Source organism: Nanorana parkeri, unplaced genomic scaffold, assembly GCF_000935625.1.
Source record: "Nanorana parkeri isolate BGI_ZX_2015 unplaced genomic scaffold, ASM93562v1 scaffold132, whole genome shotgun sequence".
NCBI classification, from domain to species: domain Eukaryota; kingdom Metazoa; phylum Chordata; class Amphibia; order Anura; family Dicroglossidae; genus Nanorana; species Nanorana parkeri.
This window is the reverse complement of record NW_017306400.1, coordinates 1,614,522-1,640,092: the sequence shown is the minus strand read 5'-3', so window position 1 is coordinate 1,640,092 and position 25,571 is coordinate 1,614,522. Positions and strand designations below refer to the sequence as shown.

At 39.9% G+C, this 25,571-nt stretch overlaps 1 protein-coding gene across 3 annotated transcripts in view; it reads right to left on the bottom strand.

The window, feature by feature from the left end:
• The window catches only part of CDK17 (cyclin dependent kinase 17), a 139,916-nt gene that overhangs the window by 39,484 nt on the left and 74,861 nt on the right, over window positions 1-25,571 (bottom strand). Inside the window, exons 3-4 of one of the 3 annotated variants that reach the window (XM_018553884.1) lie at window positions 14,265-14,429; window positions 2,124-2,257 (exon numbers count right to left, since the gene is read on the bottom strand). In XM_018553884.1, coding sequence (XP_018409386.1) covers window positions 2,124-2,257; window positions 14,265-14,429 — 299 coding nt within the window. The remainder of the gene's footprint in view (window positions 1-2,123; window positions 2,258-14,264; window positions 14,430-25,571) is intronic. The other 2 variants (XM_018553885.1, XM_018553886.1) reach the window with 2 other exon arrangements.

Sequence of the window (25,571 nt, the reverse complement as noted above, 5' to 3'; positions counted from 1 at the left end):
CAGCATCTGTATGGCATTCTGTCACTATATATGTCAAAGGATGTGGTTCACAATGTGGTTACCATAGCCCAATGCAGGCAGATGGCAACCGCAAAACTTTACCACACTACAAAAATCTTTACTTAAGTTTGTATTCTATGCTCTGCCATTTCTATATCTGGGACAATGATTTTCTTGTCTTTTAAGTTGTCTAATGTTTTCTTCTGATTTGAAGCACTATTAAAATATGAAACATCCGTTAAAATGTATAGAATGCATTTATATTATGCTATGCCAACTTTTCGAAAGATTGTACAAATGACCCAACATTCAATTCAAACGTATTGCTGCCATCTTCCTTAATCTCCATTAAGTAGCAGCTGCTGTTCTTTTACTTTTATTGCCAATGTACATCAATTGCACTTAAACACAATAAAAACACCGGTAGCATCTTCTCCATTATTAAATTAATTTCATAGTCACACTTCAGCAGAACAGAACAGAACATCGATCCAATGCCAAGAATTGCATAAATACATTTTATTGGATGAAGACTAGAGGTTGAGCAAAGTTTGAGCTTTCTGAATGTTTTTTCCAATCTTTGCTATATTAGTAATGGCATAAATATCACATTGAAATTATTTGCATACACTGCTCTATTTTCCACGTTCAAACTGCAGGCTGTACAGAAAAAAAGAAAAATGGAGCCGATTCCTCCATCAACACTACAAGCGTGTTGATCCAGGAATCCCGCTTGATCGCATTGTATTCTGACAGGGGACGCTGTACGAAGATTTTCTGGTCGGCTCCCTCGATCAACTGTTAGAGGGATGCAGGCCAAAACGGTGCCGACTGTGCAAAATTTGCACGGTGTATGGGCACACTAACACCCTTGTGGTACATTGTTTCAAGAACTGTACTATAAAATATCTCCCCCGCAATATTATACTTTCTTGTGAGCATTTTATTGTTGTGAGGAAGGCAGGCATTGTGTGTAGCTGAAACATCAACTATTTGTTTGAATGGTTTTCTAATATTTCAGATGGGCAGATTTTTCTTTTTCCATGTGGACTATACCCTATCACCACTTTCATGCACCCCACCTTAAGGAAGGTAAAATCCGGGGGTTATAGTGTTGCATGGTTTCCCCCTCTTACAAAATTCATGGGAATGGAAAACAAAAAATGGAAATGAAATAAAAAAAAATTATAATTTCAAGATTAACAAAAATATTCCAAACTAGCATCCAGAGGTCACAACTTGTAACTCAGTATACCAGTGGTGGACAAATGCTTTAAGACCTTTCTTGAGACAATGTATCACAGGTTTCAATTTGTTCACAGAGGTCTTTGTTTTAAAAGATTTTGCAATAAATATGCATATTCTGATTAACTGAGTGAGCATGAATGTGCCTATGGAGAAAGGATGAGCAGTCATACATATCTGGACATATCTGGAAGGGTGTCTGCAGGAATCTGTAGACATGGGGTTAGCAAGCAATCCAGACAGATCACTTAATGTCTACGTATACATTTCCTCACCTGTGACAGCAGAGGTGGCCCCAGAGGGCTAAAATCATTAACACCAATCAGGGAACTGAGAAAATCTAAACCAAAAAAAAGCAGGTTTTACTGGAACCTGCTAATAATAATAAGAACTGAGCTATCCCTCATTTGGAACCAAAACCCTCGCTTTTTTTTCCTTCTTAGTTGTCCTTCTTGATCTTATACACAGACCTCTATAAAAAATGTTTTAAAAAGTAGTACTTTGAAAGGCTTTATGCAATAGAACATTTTTGGTAAGTACATTTTAATCAACCTCTAATTTAAAGATTTTATTTTTTGAATAGCCAATGCCACGAAAAAGAGTAAATAAAAAAACAAGACACAAGTGGATTTAACCAAACCATAACCTCCATATTTTGTAGGGGGGAAAAAAAAGTGTCCCTCTTTCTCATCTCAAAAAGTTGCAGCAGGTGAGTATGACAAAGAAAACTGGCCTTTTGTTTTTACCGTGAAAGAAAACTCATTAGGAGGATTCACTACCTAAAACGTAGGTATTCTGTCAAACTGGCACGGAAACAAGAAAATGCCTTTGATGTGCTTCACAGACACAACTCAGAGAGAGGATGTCATTAATAATACCTCCATTGAAATTCTTCGGTGTATTCTATTCCTGAGGCAAACACCTGTTGGTGACTGGACTTCATCAGATGAGGTTCCAGAGGCCTGGTCACTTTCTCCATCAGATCCCATTTTCAGGTTTTCATGCACAATGTCTGGAAAAGAAAACCACAGTAATTTATGACATAGCAATTACAGGAAGCCCCATTACCGTGCATATACAGACACGTTTGCAAATAAATGCAGAGGCAAATGACCAATGTTTTCAGTTAGGCACAGGAAAAAAAAAACCTCACTGCACTTTAAAGCAGAACTATGAGGCGAGTGCTTTTCACTCACCTCATAGTTCTAGCCAACCTGTGACAATGAGACTGTCAGTAGATCGGGAGGTGAGCGAACACATACCGGGTTCGCTCACCTCTCGATCCTGTCATGGCTCTCTGCCGTGACAGGGGAGGGGCTGGATTCCCCTCTCCGCCAGCGCTGACTGGCGGAACGGACGGGGGAGGGGGCGGGTACAGATGGCTCTGCCTCTAGATAGGCAGAGCCAGTTGTCACTCACGCAGCTGGGCGGATCTCTACATCGCTGTCGGGATCCGCTGCGGCGTCTCAGTATACCGCGAGCTGAACTATGGGGAAAAGCCCTGACCCCATAGTTGTCCTTTAACACCTAAAACAAGGTAATATTCCATATAAGTCTTTATGAGAGGGTAACTAAAGTGCATTTTCTGTAAGCAAGTCTTTTAAGTTTTTGGATTTTTTTTTGCTGTAACGTTTGATGTAACTTTTACAATTGTAAATGCGTTGTTTTATTTTGAGGACTTCAGTTCACATTTATGTATATTTTCATCTCTAGTTAACTTATACACCGAGTGGCCAGTTTATTATGACTACCTGACGTTTGTAGGCAAATTAGCTATAATTTCGCGCTAAAGTTGCTAGAGGGCCAGACCATTATAAATAGGGAAGCAGGTTGTTTACCATGACAGTAGAAGTGATTTTTTTCTGAAGATATGGGTAAACAACGCGATTTAACAGCCTTTGAACGTCGTATGATTGTTGGCACGAGCCATGGAGCGAGTATCAGCTAAACAGCAGAATTAGTTAAATGTTCAAGAGGGGCTCATTGTTAAAGTGTTTAAAGACTGGACTGTCAGCCGAAAATCTGGTCTGAACATGCGAATTGTGGCCGTCAGCGACTAGTCAATGTTAGGGCAGAACAGAGAGTGGCAAGACTGGTACAAGACAACAGAAGGGCAACAGTGCAGTGTCAAATTCCTCGCATCACCTTTCAACATCTCGTGGAGTCACGAGGCGGCCCAACGAAGTCATCTCGTGGAGTTATATCGTGGACCAACGAAGTACTGATGGGGTGGTCATAATAATCTGGCCACTCAGTGTATATGTATCATGGAATATGGTAAGCATCTCTTCTGACGTATCCTGAAAAAGGCTTTAGGTGACAAACTTATCCTATTTCCCAATCAGTCTAAGGGCTACTGTTAACAAGTGTTTTGCAGCCATCTGCTTGCAAAGGTAACTGCATTCGTTCAAAAAGAGCACAGCACTCGACAATAAAAGGCTTTGGTCAATCTGCTTTGCCTGCAGTTCAAATGCACCTCAATAGGACCTGCTGTGTTCAAAGAAATGCAGTGCAACACAAAGCAGGTCAAATGCAACCTCTCAACTGTCATGTGTACGACTCCATTAAAGTTAATGGCAATTTGAAGTGCACATCAAATGCTAGTAACCAAACATGTCAAATGAAGAAAAACAACACCAATGAGCCCTAACAAAACTGATAGACTTGCATGAGAGAGAACATTGCTTTGATTTGAGGTGACAGTGGCATGGTCTGGTTATGTTCAGCTGCATCAGTTGTAGATTTATAGGGGTAAACAGATGCCTGCAAGCAATCAGCTCCCAGGATGAAGGCATTAACATGCCAACCTTGTATAAAGCACTATTCAATATTTGGAAAATATTCTGTCCTGAAGCGCAGGCATGATCCAAACCATAATATGCATGTGTAACCCCCATTTACTTTATGTGTAACTACTACCCCCATCACTCTGGCTGCTTGAAGCGAGCAGAGTTAGCCCTGCATAAGCTCCATTTCGCAACCTGGAGTTTACCTAGAGCTAAGGAACACCTCTTCTCCCCATGTGACACTGCTGGGTGTTTGAACAACCAATTACCAATGCTGTCATGTGGATGGATGGAAGTTGGTCACATGCTACCAGATACCTAGATGTACCAGGTATATAATTTTGCTACCAATGAGTAAACAGAGCGGTGGGGGGAGTAAGCAGAAGGCAAGTTTAAGCCCTGCTGGTGGGTTCTCCATAAATCTGAACCTGTTGCTTTGTCCTGTACAAGCATATGTACTTACCATAGTTGGTGAATAAGTTAAGATTAACAAAAACATATCGGTGCCACTTAGATTTATACCATCTCCAAATAGTGTGAACTAAAATGAAAGGATATATGATCATTACATAAAATATGAAAAGGACTCTTTGAAGATCCCTTTCACCTATGTCCATCCAATCTATACTACATGCCAGGACAGCTCTTCCTAACTTTTCATGTCACCAGGTGATACTTCACCAGCAGCACATAATAGGTTACCTTGCATAAGAAATAACACTGCTACAGATACATTTATCTTTTTAGGTGTTCTTTATATAAAACATACAGATTGGGGAACGATTTATTATAATTATACATTGTGTCCACATACAAGCATCCTAACATACCAAGCATTGCTTAACATCCAGAATAACTCTTTACTGGAAAACATTTTCTGGCTGGGCTTGCAAAAGTCAGTGATAGATGGAGATAATGTATCATTTCGTCTTTATCATAAAAATGTAGTAGTCCTTGAGCAATATTTCAGCTACCAGGGAGTATTAAAAACACACTAGAAGCCTTTCACCAAGGTCAAATTATTTTGCACAACAAGCAACAGAGTGTTATTGCTCATCTTGATCTATAAATGAATCTTCTGTAAGTGATGGCATTACATTTTTTTTTGCAATTACAGCACTGATGCTTTCCATGAAACAGTACTTTTATATAAATGATTGCTGTTGTGTGCCACACAGAATCTGCTTATGTTTGCAAAAGCCTATTCATAAAGCTGCTAAATTAGTTTAAAGAAATGAAGAAAATGCAATGCAGAACAAGTGTCTCTTGTTTTAGGAGAATAATGAAGTAATGAAATGCCTTGTCTGTGCTATAATACAAGCCAATAGTCAAAGAATTTCCAATCACATACAGTATACAGCATACAGTAGACTGGTTAAAGGGCCACCACAGATGAAATCAAAATCTACCTAGTAAAGGAGACTTGCTTGTAAAAAATATTTGCAACATGCATTTGCTCAGTGTACTGCTCAGAGACCTAGCTGAGCGTTATTGCAAGAAGGTGGTTGGGCCATGCTATGCTGAGTGATCATTAAATTCTGAATTAAACTATTGCAAAATTTAGCAAGAAAAAACAAACAGGGATTCTTGGTTCACACATATTGCAATACATGTTCAGCTATACCAAAGTGATCAGTCTCTGGCTAGTCCTTACTATACTATGCAGAATGGCGAATACTTACTTGCTTATAGTATGCTTTAAAGGGTAACTCCAGTTTCTCACCAAAATGTAAAAAAAAAAAAAAAATGAAATTACCCCCACCGGTCATAGCTTTGTGAGAAACACATTCCCCCACCACCACAGCTGGTGTCCGGACTGTACACCAGAAGCACTAATTATTGGTCAGTGTGGTCAGGTGACAGTGCAGACCAATGAGCGCTTACCATTTGCAAGTGTTATTTGAAATGATCAGTTCAGGGCTGCAGTTTGGTGTACGTACTGTACACGGTCTGCATTGGAGGGAATGGCGGGGAGAGGGGGCAGATTTGTGGGGTAATTTCATTTTTTCACATTTGGTGAGAAACCCTTTTAAAGACATACACTGAGTGGCCAGGTTATTATGACCACCTGATGTTTGTAGGCAAATTGGCTATAATTTCGCGCTGAAGTTGCTAGAAGGCCAGACCGTTATAAATGGCGAAGCAGATTGTTTACCACGACAGTAAAAGGTGATTTCTTTTTTCTGAAGATATGGGTAAACAACGCGATTTAACAGCCTTTGAACGTGGGATGATTGTTGGCGCTCGGAGCCATGGAGCGAGTATCAGCAAAACAGCAGAAATCGTTAAATGTTCAAGAGCAGCTGTTGTTAAAGTATTTAAAGACTGGACTGTCAGCCGAAAATCTGGGTCTGAATGTGCGAATTGTGGCCGTTAGCGACTTGTCAATGTTAGGGCAGAATGGAGAGTGGCAAGACTGGTACAAGACAACAGAAGGGCAACAGTGCAGTGTCAGATTCCTCGCATCACCTTCCAACATCTCGTGGAGTCAAGAGGCGGCCCAACAAAGTCATCTCGTGGAGTCATCTCGTGGCCCAACGAAGTACTGATGGGGTGGTCATAATAATCTGGCCACTCAGTGTATAATGCCAATATGAGGCAGAGGCAATTAAGGGAGGATATGATCACAATGCATAAATATATTAAACAGTGCATAATGAATTTGGAGCTAAGTTATTCACTTTAAGGTCATTGCACAGGACAAGAAGGCACTCTGGAGGAAAGGAGGTTTAACCTTTGCATAGGGAAAAGACTTCTACACAGTTAAAGCTGTCAAAATGTGGAGTAGTCCATCTCAGGAACTAGTTCTAGCTAGCTCATTTAATGGTTTAAAAAATATCTGAAAACATTCCTAAATGTGCAAAACGTAACTGGATAGCAATGTTATAATAGCACCAGAGATTTCTGATCTAGGGAATGTCAGATTGCCTTAGAGGATCAGGAAGGAATTTTTACCCTGTTGGAGCCAACCGAACCATGATTTATATGGGCCTTTTGCCTTCCTCTGGATCAACTGTGGACATAGGGTTCTGTTTATGGAGGTTTTCGATTTATTATTTCTTTATAGGTTGAACTTGGTAGATATGGTCAGCTTGACTATGTAAAAAATGACTAGGTATGAAGCCAGGCTACAGGGACGTCTCCAAAAAGTTACTATTCCTACAATCAATTGCAGTGTTTAAAGGGAACAAGATGAAAAACAGTGCTAAGGTTATTTAAATTTAATTTTGTATCCCAGAAAAGTTATTCATTCAACCACCGCACCAACATCTCCTGCTGCTCATTAATTTACATGAGTCTACAGTTCATTTAACGCTACACCGTTGGCTTTACTCTGCGGGAACGTCAAAACAGCAAAGTTGTATCCTTCTGCCCTGGAGTAATCCAGAGGCAGTAGTATAAAATTAATTACAGACTACTAATTATAAGAAGAGACAGGTTTATATGCTTAAAATTGCATTTGTTTTTTTAATATATGTATGTTATCCCCTAGCTGCTCTATTGGATACTGTCAATGATACCCGGAAGCATGTGTCTGGATTCAGGAAGCTCTTAAAACAAATAAGAGTAGGACACTTTAATAGAAATTCAACTGTGAAAGGAGACAGCTTTAAATTGATTATATGAAATAGAAAACAAAATATCTAGCCAAAAATAAATATAAATATATAAAAAAAGTTAGAAAAAAAAAAAAAAAAGATCTGGAAAAAATAAAAAAAGTTTACCAAAGGACATGCTCACTGACAAATTGACAGTCATGAAAACCAGTGGCAGCTGCAAACAAATAGATAACCCTATACCTACAGTTGTACATAAATGAACCCTAATATTGTTTGCCAAAAGGGCCTTCATACATTGTAGGAGTGCCATTTATTCTCCTTTTTCATTGTGAAATGTGCCATTTCTAAAAGACTCCAGTGTGATGAAGTGTCATTGTCATGCCATCCATTTACACTGCAGGAGCAGCTGAGACTAGTATGAAGGTTTCCTTCTCATGCATACAGTCAGCATACTGATCTGCAACATATACAAGAAGTAGCTTTGAAACAACTTAAAGTAAACCTTTCACAAAGTCAACTAACTGGAACAAAAAGTCAAACTGATGGGAAAAAAATGCATATTCCGGTTATCTTCAGTAAAAAATATTAATTTGGCACTTTTCAAGGAGGGTATCCTCTGCTTATGCATTCTTTCATCATATGACCAGTATGAAATGGCCAAGTTTGTGACCAGTACATGGTAACAATCCTGCAATAAAAAAAGCTGTACGATGTGGCTAGTATTGTTGTGGTGGTGGGCCAAATCTGGTTACTGTAGCTAATCCTTTCATAGGGAAAAAGAACCACTAATCCTTTATGTCAGACAGTTCCTAAATAAGTAAGGAAACAAATCAGTATGTAAGCCTATTTGTATGTGAATTGGCCAAATAATCGAGCTACACTTTCAGAAATCTTTATGATGTCTTATCTGGTAAGGCATGAAAAATCAAAAAAAAGTCAACAAGCATAATGCTTTAGAAGCTCCCCTTACTATGTTCTGTGCCAGCTGCCTGGTTAAGCCACATAAATCAGTAGATGAGTAGGGCACAGACATTTGTAGCCTATATAAAATCAGTAAATGAGTAATGCACATTTTTTTTTAGGGTGTCAGGAGCTGTTCGCCCAATAAGAAAGTAGGAAAGCTTGAGTTACCTGATAACTCCTTTTCGTTTTCATCCTCCAGGACGGTGAGAGCCAGTGTAACCGTCCTGGAGGAAAAAAAGCGATTCTTGATTGTGATTTTACCTGCCTCTGCTCTGCTTCTGTTAAACTGGAGCTTCTATAATAAAAGTGCTTTTTTACCCTGTTATAAGCAATATGTAAAATTAAAACACCTACTTGTAAAACGAACACACTTTTGTTATTCATAGTATCTTGCAGCTCTATGACTAATACCACAATTTAAACCATAAATCTAACAGAATTAATTTAACATCAAAACAGAGCAGAAACACGCCTGACATTCATGTGCCCTCGGTTATGTGCCAACTTCACTAATATTTAATTTCTGTTGTCGGGAATAATGGAGTTTTGAGAGTTCATCAATTTCAGTCCTTTAAAAAGTAAAAACAGCCCTGTTGCCAGATGTGCCAGTGTGCCAAATACTTCATAGGTAAACTAGAAGATGGCTAACACCACACTAGACAATCAACATCCCAAACAGTCTGGCTTTCATGGGTTTACAAAGATAAATTCACTAAAGTGTATCAGATGATGCCAACCAGCTTTGCGTCAGCCCCCCTTCATATAAACCATGTCAGCTCAAGAGATGTTATTTCTTAAGTACAGATCTGGTAAATGTCATAAGAATGGAAACATCTGAAGCTGACATGAGATGTTGCTGCTCTGAAATACATGGGATGGTTGATGCATTACAGTCATGATATTACAAGTATCTTAGGAAAAAGCCAGGATTTGTAAAGAAGCTAGCTATCACACGCAAAAAAAAAAATGCAAGTCTGTTTTTATGAATAAATCCAGCCCAAACTTTATTTTGGAATAATTGAGACCTTTGTTGGGTCCTTCCTGCAGTCTGGGCCCCCACTAAGGAAATGTTCCCCTAAACTGCTGTCCCAAAGAGGATACCAAATACCAGAAAAAAAAGGGGTCAGAAAGACAAAGCAGCAATGAAAATAAACCGTCAGGAGGGTCTATTACCCACTACACTAAAATGGTTCGCCTCTATGACGATTGGAGATTTACTATCACATCTTGTCCCTATGACACCCTGTCACCGGTGAGAAGGAAAAAACAGAGGTTCTAATCCTCATTAAAACATAAAAATAGGTTGGAGTATTGCCAAGCAGTATTAATGCAAAAATGAATCGTAACATTATTATGGGTCTAATTTCGGCTGAAAAATATACCTGGAAATTATTTTAAAACTAGCAAACTTTTGCCCACTTGCGGACAGAAAAAATTTGGTTGTTAGTGATGAAACAGGGGAATTGTTCAGGTGACTTCAGCTGTTTTGTTTTTTTAAATTTTAACTGACCGAATGTGAGCAAGATGTATGCATTACTGGGGGAATGGAGAAAAGGCAAAAACAGTGGACTGGGATGAGAGAGCAGGTGAGGAATCTCCCACTGCTTGCCAGGGGTGTGGAATTCCTATCGCCCGACGCCCGGGTGGAACATGAGCTCACCATAGAGCCCGCAGAGCAGACGAAAAACGTCCGTTTTTCATCTGCTCCGTGTTATCACTGAGACCGTGGCGCTGTGATCACAGCGCCACCTGTCTCAGCTGTCAGGAACTACACAGAACATCTGTTCTGTGTTGGAGGGCAGGTTCCATAAAGAGAACCTGTCACCCAGGTAATATGGGAAAATGGAATTAGGTTATATTTTTGTAAATGACAGGAAATGCTTTCCTGAAAAGAGAAGACAGAGGTTGCAGTTAAATAACAGCGCTGGATAATGAAGAATAACACAGGGTTGATTATACTAGAATGCACATTTTCTGTTGGAAGATTTGCAAGATGGATAACAAAAAAGCCTTACAGAGATGAAAGAAAAAGGTGAAGTGCCCCTGCTCAACAAATTTTTCGTCATTAAGTTAGTATTATTGGTAATAGTATATGCATAAAGAAATGTACCCTGGAATTCTATGAGTTTTGGAATCATGAAGACATAATTTTTATATAAAACAATTAAAGAACGGAGAAAGAAGGCAACATCAGGCTATATTGCGCAGACACATTGGCAAATTAAAAAGGAAAAAAAAAAAACTGGTGCCATCTAAAGATCAGGCCCACTTGGCATTTATTTTTTACCCAGATAGCCCTGCAAATTTACATTTATTGTAATGCAACCCATTATTGAAAGACATTTGTTTTTGAATAAAATACTTTTGCCTTTTTGTCACCCTTCGTTTCATCTTAGCACTTCTGATCTCCTGCAGCCCCTTCCTGTCTACACACATGTGCACCGGCAACTGCTGAACATTGTTCTCAGAACAGGTTTTCTGATGGTAATAACAGTGGAACATGAGCCTCAGCATGGCAGCCTGTGGTTTTCATTTGGAGAGTGTGTGACAAAGTGCCAATTGCAGAGAACAACTTGGAGAGGAAGGGGGAATAAATGGCAACTTAAAGCCTGCACCACTCTTCTAAACTGAGAAAATGGAGCAGATCCTGTTGCTAATTATCAAAAGAGGCACAAGCCTATGCACTGTACCAAGCACGGCATAGAGCTGGAGCTTCTTCCTCTGCACTTAGCTGAGAGTGAGAGGGAAGAGGAAGGCAGTTAACTCTACATTTGTTGGGTTTAACAGCAAGACAAGGCATAAAGACAAGGCATAAAGACAAGGCATAAAAGACAAGGAAAAACACTTTCTCTCCTCATGTGCAGGGTCGGCCAATTTCGGGTGTTCAATGCGCAGGTGGAGACACGCGTGGTCTGCCAGGTTACCAGCGGACAATTCACATCCTGCGCTGCTCTTCTTTTTTTTTAATGCAAAACTGCCACCAGTTTCTATTTCACTCTGAAAGTAAAGTGTCTGAACTAAGGCCTTGAGATCGTATTATTTAATGGCAGCTGAACATTTACAAATATTGATATTTATATAAAATTACATTAACATGGCAAAGCTAATATGAAATTAGTGATTGGGTACGTCTACTTTTACAGATGACCGAAACCAAATACTATTCACACAACTAATTTATTACTATATTTAGAGGTGTATTAGTCAATAATTTTGCCCAATATTCAACAGTGAACATTTACCTTATGTGTCAAGGCAGATTAGTGGAAATTTGCCTAAAATCCATCCAGTGAAAAATTACCATCACTAAAACCTGTAGGTCAAATATTTAAATTTAACATTCATCCAATGTAAAAATGGGTGAATGTTACGAACCCTACAAAAACGTCTGAAATTCCCTTGACTGTTATTTTATTCCTAAATTTGGTCAATGATTCTAAATCAACAGCATTGGGCAATAATGTCATGGTGGACTCCTTTCCCAAACCTTTCTTGGCACATAAAACCTTGCCAAGCGTGGGAACAACCTCAGTGCTTAAAGTGCGTTTGAGCAGTGAGGAAGGGGGACCCGAGATCTCCTTTCCTCTGACCTGCTGCCGATTGATGGACACCGGAATACATCTTCAGAAAACCCTGGAATGTAAATATTAGTTCAAGATTTAAAAAAAAAAAAAAAAGAAGAAGATGTTTGATCTATTTACATTCTTCACTTAACTGCACACACAGTAAACTGGTTAGGGGTCCGAGGGACCCCTAAAACCAGTTCACCAAGGAGGGAGTGACCACCTATGGTCTATGGGGCACAGGTTACTGTTTAGAGCTGAATAAATCAACATATAATCGGATCTGGCTGGAAGAAAAAGTCCAGACACGAGAGAGTAGAGAGAGAGAGAGAGAGAGAGAGAGAGAGAGAGATGGAGAGAGAGGAAGGATAGAGAGAGAGAGAGTAGAGACAGAGAGAGAGAGAGTAGAGACAGAGAGAGAGAGAGTAGAGACAGAGAGAGAGAGTAGAGACAGAGAGAGAGTAGAGACAGAGAGAGAGAGAGAGTAGAGACAGAGAGAGAGAGTAGAGACTTGAGGTAATGTGTAAGACCCTAAAGTTGTGTTTTAAAACAAGATTTGTGAATGTACGCGTTCATTGAAAACCATCACATTATTTGCACAGTCCTTGGTGATCCATTATAGCTGCAGGTAATGTCGCTGGTGTAACTGCTGCAAGAATGTGACACTGTGGCCGATAACAGTAGTAAAACATGTCAAGCTACTTGATAAGGACTTGATGATAAAAGCAAGTGTTTGCAACTCTTAGAAATATAGAATATGTTGCCAGAGCACCATAATTCATCAGATAAAAGCCCAATTTATTGCTGCATTATCACATTAAAACGTAATGTTTTAGAACCACAGAGGACTCCTTCTTCAAAGCATGTGTATGACCTGGAAACAGAGTGCTAGATACATCACCTAGCATTTTTTTAAATGGGATGAAATGAGGCTAGTGAATCAGAGATAAAGCACAGCAGCACCGTTTAAAAGGATCTGGGGATATAGCTGAACTTGGTGGTGCCTATGATGTATTAATAATTAACAGCACTATGACATAGTTTTCTAGGTATGTTTGTGAATGGCCATGAGGTAATTCAATTATCTGCATTTTTATGGAGTGAGCTTATGTTATCAATGTGACTGCTTCTGTTGCAGTGTTTGTTAATCGATTTATATGGACAAAATCCACAAAAAGTATTCTGGACACAAAGGTATTAGTCATTAACTACCTCAGCTTGCACTTGTGTTGCTATACAGATTCACTGGTCATGACTAGTAACAGTGAAGAGTCTGAAATGTTCAACACTAGCTGAATGCAATTAGTATTTACTTAAAGCTGAAACCCAGGCAAACAGCTAAAAACACAGATGAAATACAAATGCAAGAGCTGTGTTCCCTGCCAAAGAATTTGTAGTTGTCCATCTAGGTCCTGAGCTTTCAGCTCTGCCACACAGCATAGTTCTACATGTCATGGGAAGGGACCTGATCTTTGACTTACAGGTCTCCTTCCTACCTCCACCCACGGACAGAAACAGCAGTATACTAATAAGCCCATCTCTATCCAACTGTTGGATAGACAATGAGAAAGCACTGCTAAAAATTCCGTATGCACAGCTTTACACCACAATACAGTCCCGGGTGCAGACCAAACTGGCTCACTGTTGCCATTGCACTCAATGGATATTCTCAAATCATGAATATTTATTGTAAAGATCTGTAACACATTGTATAGTATCCCACCATGCGTGCCAAACCTATCACGCGTTTCACCTTCACGGCTTAAATCACCCTTATATGGCACGCGTGGAGGGATACTATACAATGTGTTACAGATCTTCACAATACCTGTATTGTTCAGGATGTTCTAACCCCCCTCCACTGCATCATACCGATATGTTTTTCTCCTCTGAAGCTTTATTTTTCATTTTGGGATATCTAATAAATGAATGCACAACTGTAGATCATCAATAGTAGTTTGTTCCTTTCACGTTATAAACCTTGGGAAAAGGATCAGACCCATGAGGAATAGATAGATATGAGGAACATCAGCATCAATCATCATGACACTACTGCATTGTCACTGTTCCATTCATTTACATGTACACTTGGCAGACATTTCAGGATTATACATGCGGTTAGTTTTCTAGAGTACACAAAACTTTACCTAGTCTGCTTCCATTCCTGGGCATTGCCATGAATGAGCCAAGGCTTCCACCTATAACACTGTGGGGTCTTCTCAGTGGTGGCTTCTTGAAGGATCCTGTGTATTGATGGAGGAAGGAGTGCATACTATGAGATGTTGGAGGCCTGCCATTCTTCACAATAGGTTCTAAAAATCCCAAAGGCCAACACAGATCCATGCCATCAGAAAAGGAAAGATTGTAAAATAGGAAAAGACCCAAGGAGAGAAAAAAGGAAGAAAAAAAGAAGAATGGAATTACTATACACACCACCTTATAATGATCAAGATAGAAACAGTTAAATCAATCACCGTCAATTTTAAGATTAGTTGTTGATCCATATTTCAATACAAAGTAAGGTTCAGCAGATTTAAATCAGAGGTTCTCACTCAAGTGATCACAGGTGCTTCATCGCCCATAGTCAATGTCTAAAGCATTAATTTATATTTTAAATTACTTTGAGACTGGCGAAAAATTGGAGTACTAATGTTTATAAAATGTTCAGTAACAGGCATGAGAATTTGGATTTTCAGTACTATAAAGCTGTGACCCACAAGTTAAAAACCTCTGCTTTAGGTGGTGTTACAAATCCCTCCACCAAATCACACTTTAATCACATTAACCAACACATTTTGGACTTATTTGTAAATTATTTCATGTCCAAAAGATTGTAGGAAATGCTTGCAGAACATATCTGAAAAGCCACATTACCCTCAAGTCAATCAAAAGACTGGTTTATAACATGTACAATGACTGTACATGGGGGCAATCCAGAGCAAAACAACCCACTTTTAGTATTTTAGAACAATTTAAAATAAAAGGTTTTTTTGATTTGTCTTACCAGGCAATACACTTTGCATATTTCTCTCTGGCTTAGGGTTTGTGTCGTTGGCATCAGTCTGACAAGCTTTTGAGATCATTCAGAATTAATTGACTGATACATTTGACCTGCAGCTGACCTTCAGACCTACAATTGACCTGTTACAAGCAGATTTGGGATTTCAAGGTACTTAGTTCTTTAAGTTATAACGGGACAATTATTCCTCATTTTTAAAGGACTCCTTAATGACTGGTAGGAGTACCAAGCGACTGGCTGAAGGCTACGGTAGTTCCAATATTTAAAAAGGGGGTCCAGATGCAATCCGGGGAACTACAGACCAGTTAGTCTTACATCGGTAGTTTGCAAACTGTTAGAGGGTATGATCAAGGACCACTTAGTAGAATTTGTTCAGGATAATGGCATAGTAAATGACAACCAGCATGGATTTAGGAAAGACCGCTCCTGTCAGACTAACCTGATAACTTTTACGAAGGGGTAAGTAGAGATTTGGATGGAAGGCGGCCGGTGGATGTAGTATATTTGGATTTTTCAAAAGCATTTGACACAGTGCCACACAAAACGTTTACTACACAAACTAAGGTCTATGGGCATAGATGAAATGGTGTGTACATGGATAGAAAACTGGCTAGAGGAACGTGTACAGAGAGTATCGATAAATGACACCTTTTTGGATTGGGCTAGGGCAGTGGTGGCGAACCTTGGCACTCCAGCTGTTTTGAAACTACAAGTCCCATGAGGCATTGCAAGGCTCAGACAGCCACAGACATAACTCCCAGAAGCAGGTGCATGTTGGGATTTGTAGTTTTGGAACAGCTGGAGTGCCAAGGTTCGCCACCACTGGGCTATGGCCATGAGTGGCGTGCCTCAGGGTTCTGTGCTAGGGCCCATGCTATTCAACCCGTTTATTAATGATATTGGGGAGGGGGGTAAATAGCCATGTTTGTGTTTGCCGATGATGCCAAAATTTGGAGGGTAATAGACACGGACTTGGACATTATAACACTACAGGAGGATCTGGATAAAATAGGGGAGTGGGCAACTACATGGCAGATGAGGTTTAATGTCGATAAATGTAAAGTAATGCCCTTTGGGGTTAAAAATAAGAAAGCGAATTACACATTAATGGGAACTCCATTGTGGAAGTCAGACATGGAAAAATATTTGGGGATCATTGTAGACCACAGGCTGAATAGCTTGCAGTGTCAGGCTGTGGTAAACAAAGCAAGTAGGGTCCTGTCCTGTATTAAGAAGGGAATGTATTGCAGGGATAAGTCTATAATTGGGCCACTTTATAGATCACTGGTTCGGCCTCATCTGGAGTATGCGGCCCAGTTTTGGGCACCAGTCCACAGAAAGGATGTCCTTGAGCTGAAAAGAGTCCAGAGGAGGGCAACCAAACTCACTAAAGGCAGGGATGGACAAACTCCAGCCCTCCAGCTGTGGTAAAACTACAAATCCCATGAAGCAGCTCTCTCCGGGAGTCATGTCTGCAAAGCCTCATGGGATTTGTAGTTCCACCACAGCTGGAGGGCCGCAGTTTGGCCATCCCTGCACTAAGGGGATGGGGGACCAAAGCTATGAGAAAAGGCTACTAACTGTAAACATGTTCACGTTGGAAGTAAGCAGATTAAGGGGGGTGACATGATTTTCATGTACAAAATGTTTAATGGTGATAGCAACATTAGCAGCAAACTTTTTTTCAATTAACTCCATGACAAGAACGAGGGGCCACCACCTAAAATTGGTGGAGAAAAAAATTTCAGCACAAGGGGCAAAGGGGGTTCTTCTCAGAGCGGTTAGGGTCTGGAACTCGCTGCCACATGGTTATTTCAGCTAAGAGTGTAGAATCATTCAAGAAGCGCTTGGACGATTTCCTCCAGGACCATAATATACAGGGGTACAAGTACTCTTAGGAAGGTGATCACATGCGGACATATACATTCACACACATTAGTAGAACCATATACATGCATTCAATAGGTTGGACTTGATGGACTTATGTCTTTATTCAACCTCAAATACTATGTAACTATGTAAATAGACTTGTATAGGGATGCATTACCCATCTGACTAACAAAAGCCCAATGACACGGGCCATTAGAGTGTTAATTAGTGGTACTCCAACCAAAACCATTTTTAATATTGGTTCTGGACAGAGCAAGGAAGAGTTAGAAACTGTTGAATTTTTGTTGGTGCCAGAGGTCTTCTTTAGCCTCCTAGGGGGTTAACCTCAAGTTTATTCGGCCTCAGAATTCAAACAGTTTACCATAAGCATCACTTGCAATTTTTACATACTACCCTGAGTCCGAGAAACACATTGCAGGATGGCACAGGGGAGGGGGGATCAGCGAGCATCTATTCACAGGTCCTCCCACTTTTGCAAGTGTGCAGATGCCATACTCTGGCTGGTCAGGAATATAAGCAAATTATGTACTGTCAGTGCTTTGCTTGGAAGTAGTGCAGGGTGACATCAAGGGTCTAGTTGACTCCTGATATCTCCATAAAGAGGAGCCGTCAGTCTCCTTGCGATAGTGAAAATAAAAAATAAAATTAACAAGATAAATAAAATCTACCCCGCCTCCCCACACATGCATGCATGTACGCACATAGGGACATTCTTAGCTAAACCATAATCGTGTAACACATACTGGGTATTGTCCTGCATGCCAGAGTGAGAAATAATTCTAGGACCATTATATACATTAATCTCTCAACTGACGAGCTGTAAATGTTATTAAAAGGGGCAACTAATTGCATATTACAATTTCTTACTGTTTGCTTGACATATTTGGTATATATTTATTCATCGTTTTCTCTTTTAAAATGTTGCAAAAAAATTTAAATGAAAATCAATCTAAGTATTTATTTTTTTACTGAAAATACAGGTTTGAGAAACAGTGGTGCAAATATCACGCAACACAACCATTTGCAACTACACTACCTTTTATTCTATGCTTTCAGAAAATATAAAATATTTTGTGGCTTTTAAAGTGACATTGAAGTCAAAAAATGTTTTTCCTCCCATGTTAATGTTAGCACTTACCTTAAATGATGTCTCTTAAGCTGATCTTCTTTCCTGATGTTTTCATCTGTCCCTCCAGCGGTGCGGCGGTTCTCCGATCCAGCGCTGACTCCTGTCCCTGCAGGCACTTGCGATCCCGGGCGGGTGCACGCGTCCATAGACTTACCTTGCGTCTCCGCTAGTCTCCTGGCCGAGAATCCGAAATGCGCATGCGCCCGCCCCAAGATACTTTGCGGTCCTTTGAGCAGTTTCAGATTCTCGGGCGGGAGTGCGCAACGATAACGAGGTAAGTTTAAACCGTAAACTGTTAAAGGTTTTTTTCTTTTAAAACTTTTTGCATATATCTACTGCTTGCAAGCAGTAGATATAGGCAGAAAAAAAAACGGAGGGTTTCGAACCACTTTAACCCCTTCATGACTGAGTGTTTTTTGAGTCTCTGTTCGTAAATGACTGAAGCACTTTTTGCATTTTTGCTATGTGTTTCTTTGACAACAATTTCCTGCTTTCTTATTAAGTGTACCCATACATATGATATATCGTTTTTTAGAGAACAGATAGAACTATATAGTTATAAAACAAATATGCGATTAACACTCATGTTAAAGTCCAGACTCCAGAACACAGTGTATAGTGTGGCACAGATATATCCAATTCTGTATAACTGGCTTTATATTAATTTTTTTTATAATGTAAAGCCAGGTATGCAGAATTGGATATAGCTGTGTCACACTATCCAATGTTCTGGTCTGGAGTTTGGACATGTGCTCATCTATTTTCCCCACTAGGGGGATACAAGCCTAAGTTAGCAATATCTACACAGTCTTTATTTTTAAATATTATATGTAGTTAAACAGCATTTTTGTGCCCAGCCCCCCTGCAGTGCGGCAGTACTAATCTGCTGTGTCTTGTTTAATTGAAGACGGTGGAGGTCCTGTGTGCGGCGGTTTCGGGTCCCTGAAGATGGCGGACGCAGCACAGGTACTCGCTTTTTGTATTGGAGTATTTGCACGAGTACAACGGGGGGGAAAAAATCTTCAATGGGGACATGCACAAATGTTGGTGGAGGCTCTGGCTTTCATCTAATCTACCAACAAGTTTTTTTATTGCTGTCCCTGTTGGAGATCTTCCCTGCCCTCTTGTCTTGATGATAATGTTGTCAGTAATATACACTGAGTGGCCAGATTATTATGACCACCCCACCAGTACTTCGTTGGGCTACCTTTTGCCTTCAGTACTGTGGTGATTCTTCTTGGCAATGACTCCACGAGATGTTGAAAGGTGATGCGAGGAATCTGACACCATGCCTGATGAATAGCACTGTCCAGTTCTGTGAGATTTGATGGTTGTGGAACCAGATGCCTGATGGTTCTTTCAACTTCGTCCCACAAATGCTCAATTGGATTGAGATCTGGTGATTGTGGGGGCCACCTAGGCAAGGTAAAGTCTCCCTCATGTTCTTGAAACCACTTCTGCACAATACGAGCACCGTGGCATGGCGCATTGTCTTGTTGGAAGAACCCATCTCCGTTGGAAGAAAGCCATCAACATGATAGGATTAACTTGATCAGCAACGATACTTTGGTATGTTGTGCTATTCAGGGGCCCAAATCATGCCCCTAACCATACCACTGCCCCCACCAGCTTGAAGGGTTGTACTCATGAATGCGGGGTGCATGCTTTCATGCTGTTTCCGCCAAATTCTCCCTCTGTCATCTGCATGATGCAACTGGAAACCTGATTAATCGGACCACATGACTTTTTTCCAATGCTCGACTGTCCAATCCTTGTGTTCCTGTGCGAATTGGAGACGTTTTATCTTGTTAACTGCAGACAGCAAAGGTGTTCGAACAGGCCTTCGGCTTCCATAGCCCATACGATGCAGTGTACGGCGAACAGTGCGTTCAGAGATCCTTTGAGAGGATCCCTGATTAAGATCTGCAGTAATTTGATGCACTGTTGCCCTTCTGTTGTCTTGTACCAGTCTTGCCACTCTCCATTCTGCCCTAACATTGACTAGCTGCTGACGGCCACAATTCGTACGTTCAGACCCAGATTTTCGGCTGACAGTCCACTCTTTAAACACTTTAACAACAGCTGCTCTTGAACATTTAACGAATTCTGCTGTTTTGCTGATACTCGCTCCATGGCTCCGAGTGCCAACAATCATCCCACGTTCAAAGGCTGTTAAATCGCGTTGATTACCCATATCTTCAGACAAAAATCACTTCTACTGTCGTGGTAAACAACCTGCTTCCCTATTTAGAAAGGTCTGGCCTTCTAGCAACTTCAGCGCAAAATTATAGCTAATTTGGCCAACAAACGTCAGGTGGTCATAATAATCTGGCCACTCATTGTAGGAGAGGGGTCAAAATCTTCCCAACAGGCCACAGAAAGCAGTACAAATGGAGGGGTTTCTACCTCTCCTGCATTCTTTCCACGATTACATAAAAAAACCGGAAAAAAAATAGATCAGTTCTTCCATACACTCAAGAGACATATTTGGATAAAAAGGACTTTTGTCAGGAAAACTCAAAGCAACAGCCCGCCTATAGCCAAACACCAAAACTGAAACTTATTCAGCTTTACTGGGATTTTACACTATTGATTAGGGCCAGAAGCTGAAAAATGGCAGCTATCCTTGGGTTCCAGATATTTAGTTTTTTTTATTAGTTGCAGTGCTCGTTAAGGCCAACACATTTCAGTGGTTTCAAAGTCTCCTTCCTCAGGGCCATCCATACTCCCTTGTCCAGGCTGTTTTTCATTTCGCCATTAGAAAGCCCTGATGGAGAACCATTGAAACACATAGTATTTTTAAAAGACACTGAATTTAATGAAAATATGTATGTGGACCACAAGCATAGTCTGGTGGCCATTTTCTTAAAGGCACTTGACTGAGGGCTTAACCATGGCCACCGCATACCAGAAAGGACACAAGCTATTAGGGCTAGTAAATAAACCTGGGATTGAAGGCTGTTCACACAGTAATTTTTATTTGTTACAGATGACCATAAAGAAAGAACTTTCTAGCATACCGGAAGCTTTCTCAAACAAACACCACCGGAATTAAATTTTCAATTAAACGGAATAGTAATAAATATGTCAAGGTAAAACCTACTCAATTGTGTACTTCCTAAAAATACATTGAGGGGAATTTATCAAAACTGGAGCAGACAAAATCTGGAACAGCTGTGCATGGCAACCTATCAGCTGCTATCTTTCATTTTCAAACAAACCTTAACTGAACAAACTGGAGAGAGAGAAGCTGATTGGTTGCCCTGGGCAACTGCTCTAGATTTTGTTTGCTCCGGTTTTGATAAATTCCCCCCATTATAGTATCCCATTATTATAATACATATTAATTTAACACTAAGGAAAAAAAGAATGCATGGACACTTCCAAACACAATCTTTACAGACCTGGTACTGTCCTTGAAACGGGGTACAAAAGACTAATAAGAAGCTGGGACTATTCTTAGTCTATTGAAGATGTTCTGCAACGGTTTCTTCTAATAACCACTTAAAGCTCTGCTGCAATCCCTACGTGAAGAAGCTGGCCTAAGAAGAGATCACATTACATGTGAAAATCAGCACCTAGACACTGTTGTATACATTTCCCTTGCTCGGTATAAGAAGCTGCACTCTGAAAAGGATGCGGATTATGCCTGTACACAGATCTAGAAACACGGCCCAATCTGTGTCTTTTTCCCTTGTTTAAACTATGATTGGGAGAAGGAATGAGCTGTGTAGGTCAACAAGAAGCAATAATGAGCACTTGTGAGCACTGGAAGCATCCATCACATAAAGATGTACAAAGTTGTTGGAAAATATTTATGTGCTTGTTCCCTTTTCTAGGAAAAAAAAAAAAAAAAAAAACAGAAGAAAATAACAGCCTTGAGCCAACCGTCAAATCTGGGAAATTATTGCAATGTGTTTAAAGGAAACCAGACAATAATGGGGAGAATATGGCTTGCTCCCTTCATTGGTACTAGTGTATGTATAAGAATGGGAAGGATATTACTGTGTTAGCTTCCTTGGGAGACAATGAATGATGATGGCTCTATGTATACTCTAAAGTTCTGTACTATATAAGGACTGTGTTAAATGTAACTAGCCCATAGTAACCATTACCAATCATCTCCTAATCATAGTGAACTACAATATGTGAATCTCATCAAGCTTGGAGCCATTTATTTTAATAGGGAATGTCAGAGAATGATGCAGACATGCAGGGTTGTCATAGTTTTCAATTTGCAACATTTTCTGATCCAAGCTGCTGTTACTGGCTCAAACTTAACATTAAAGTTAGGAGAAACACCACAACACACTACACTTAATTAAAAGTAATCATTGCTGGAAATGATGAAAAGAAATTAAGAATTTTCATGACTTAAAAAGGAGCTGTTTTTTTCCCCCCCATTTAACATCAACTCATTTTTACGGCGAGAATGCAGAACAACTTTATCCTTATGAAGGTCTGTAGAAAGGTCAGAGCTGTGTTTGTTGCTGGGCAGATGCCAAACAGATAAGAAATACTATTCAACATGACTTGCTTATGAGCCACCAGTGAACTAAGCAAACAAAGAGCTTTCCAATAGCACAGCATGGTCTAGGTGGGTGGAGGTGAAAAGGAAAATTAAGTATTTTAGCAGACTCCTGTAACTACAAGGGAATCAGAGCTATATACACAAAAGGAAGAGTACAGTGCAAGTCTGTACAGACAGATGCCACAAGTGCAGCTACCAGCAAAGCTATCTGTAGGAGAACCTTAAAAGCTCATGCTTCAACTCTGAGCCACAGTCCCGCAAAATGTATGCAGATAAGTACAGAAAACTCCATTATTCGGCATTCAAGCAACCGGTAAAAAATAAAAAAACATTTTCTTTTGCCGGTGGCTTGATGCACACTAAAAATGTATTTGGCAACTAAAAATAAGTCCTTGGCAACTAAATTCATCAATGAAAAATTTACGTCATAGTTTATCAGCTCCATGTCTTCAGTGCCGAAAACTAAAACCAATTTAATAGGACTAAAACTATGGTGAAAATACATTTTCTCTCCGAGTTTTAGTCTAGTTTTGTCTAAATCCCCTAAACAATTCAGATGACTAAAATACGACTAGAACTAAAATGCCATTTTACTTTTGGTCTTTGACTAAAATGGCATTTCAGCTGTAGTCGTATTTTGAACCATGATTGGTTTATTTTTCAATAGGGTCTTATCAGATCAGTTGATTTTGGTTTGCAGAATTAACACCTTGGTGGGAATTTATCAAAACTGGAGCAGACAAAAACCGGGAGGAGCTGAGCGTGGCAACCAGCTTCTCTCTTCAGTTGGGATTTGAAAATGAGACAGAGAAGCTGATTTGTTGCCATGCACAGATGCTCCAGTTTTTGTCTGCTCCAGTTTTGATAAATTCCCCTCCTTGTGTTTTAGACCTCCATCTGTAATTGCCACGTGTTTAGACCTCCAGAGACTATCCCACCCAATAGTTAACTACTTATATATCAATCAGGTGGGACAAAGATGCAATCTTTTAAGACAACATTCAAGCAGGTATGGGGCACTTGCAGGCCATTACTATTGTGTCCTGCACGATGTTGACAGCTCACCAACCTGGTTTGCCCATATGGGTAAAATGATCAGCTAAAAACTAAAAAAGGAGCAACTTAAGGTGCAGAATACTAATTAATGATATAACAGACAAATGAGAAATTGAGTTTTCAATAGTAATATATACATTTTGTGTAAGCAATACATATTTTACACATATGCATTTTTAATTTGTCGATTAGATATTCTAATAAGAAAATTACCATGAATTGTGTCAAAGCTCAACATGCCCACCACATGCCAAGACTAATCCCCCGCTGTCCAAGAAACATAAAAAATCATTACTATGACAACCTTTGCATTTCCCTTAGACTGCCAATATAGAACAAGTATCACCTATAGGCTACTAATGAGGGCACCCACCTACCCTTACAATACAAATAAGGTCACAGGCTCTAGGGACAGATTGCCCCTAGAAAAAAATAGTGTGGCAAATAATGATTTGATCCCCTGCAGATTCTGTAAGTTTGTCCACTTACAAAGAAATGAAAGGTCTATCATTTTTATCATAGCTGTATTTTAAATGAGAGAGAGAATATCAACCAAAAATCCAGAAAAAACAACATGATACAAATTGAGTTGCAGTTCAGTGAGTAAAATATTTGATGATCTGCAATTGATAACATTTTTGTTTGCAGGACTTGGATACACTTTATGGTTTCATTAGGTTACAGGATACATGAACCATTTTTGTTTGTACCCAAGTAGTGAAGGTTAGGTTTAGTACAGCAAAAGGGTTAACTGGAGCTTTTTTTTTCATTCACAGCTTGATTGTCACCTGGCATCCTCTAATATTGTCACCTGGCATCCTCTAATATTTTTTAGAACAATGTGCCAGTGCACCCCATATACTTTTTGTGACCTAGAACTTGCACACCAAAGTTCAGCATCGTCAGTAAAAGTCAGTTAACTCGATAATAGCACCATGACTAACTTGTCTTTTTTGACATTGGGTCTGAAAACTGGAAACGCATACAGTTACACATTCCTAGTTCTCTGCTGCAAATGTTCTCCAGGTAAGGGACATTTTACACTTGGACTAAAAAAAGACATATTATGGTCACAAAGTGGTTAACGTCAGAGCAAACTTGGAACTCTCGGTGTGCATGCTTGTTCCTGGACACTGACTCAGTAAGCAGGGAATCTGTTCAAATGGCAAGCCAGCTAGGGTTGTAGCGTTTTCAGAGGAGATCAGTAATGGCACCATATTAATCTCAATACAGGCATTCTTTAAAGCTGAACAGTACCAAACAACTAAACCTAAGTTATGGTGCTATTATCAAGTTAACTGACTTGTACTGACTATGCTGAACTTTGGTGTGCAAAGTTCTAGGTCAAAAACATTGTTCTAAAAATATTAGAGGATTCCAGGTGACAATTAAGATCAGTCAGTGGAAAATAAAACGCTCCAGTAAACCCTTTCAGCTCTACTAAAAACCAACTTTCAATACATGGGTACCAACAAAAATGGTTCATGTATCCTGTAACCTAATGAAACCATAAAGCGTATCCAAGTCCTGCAAACAAAAATGTTATCAATTGAAGATAATCAGTTCTTACGTGCTACATTAGCTTTCTTTCCCCCCACCCCCTTGACCTTACCTGGTGATTCTGCCAGTAACAAACAGTTTCTGTTCTAGGCTGACAACACTCACTCACCATACTGTATTTATGGAGAAGCAGTGTTGTCTCCCCAGGAAAGGAATTCACAACACCTCCCCTTTTCCTCTCTACTCGAACACAGAGGGCAAGTGTTCTGCAGTCTATAGAGATAGCTGGGAATAATGTAACTGATAAAAGTGCAGCAGAGGAAGAGAAC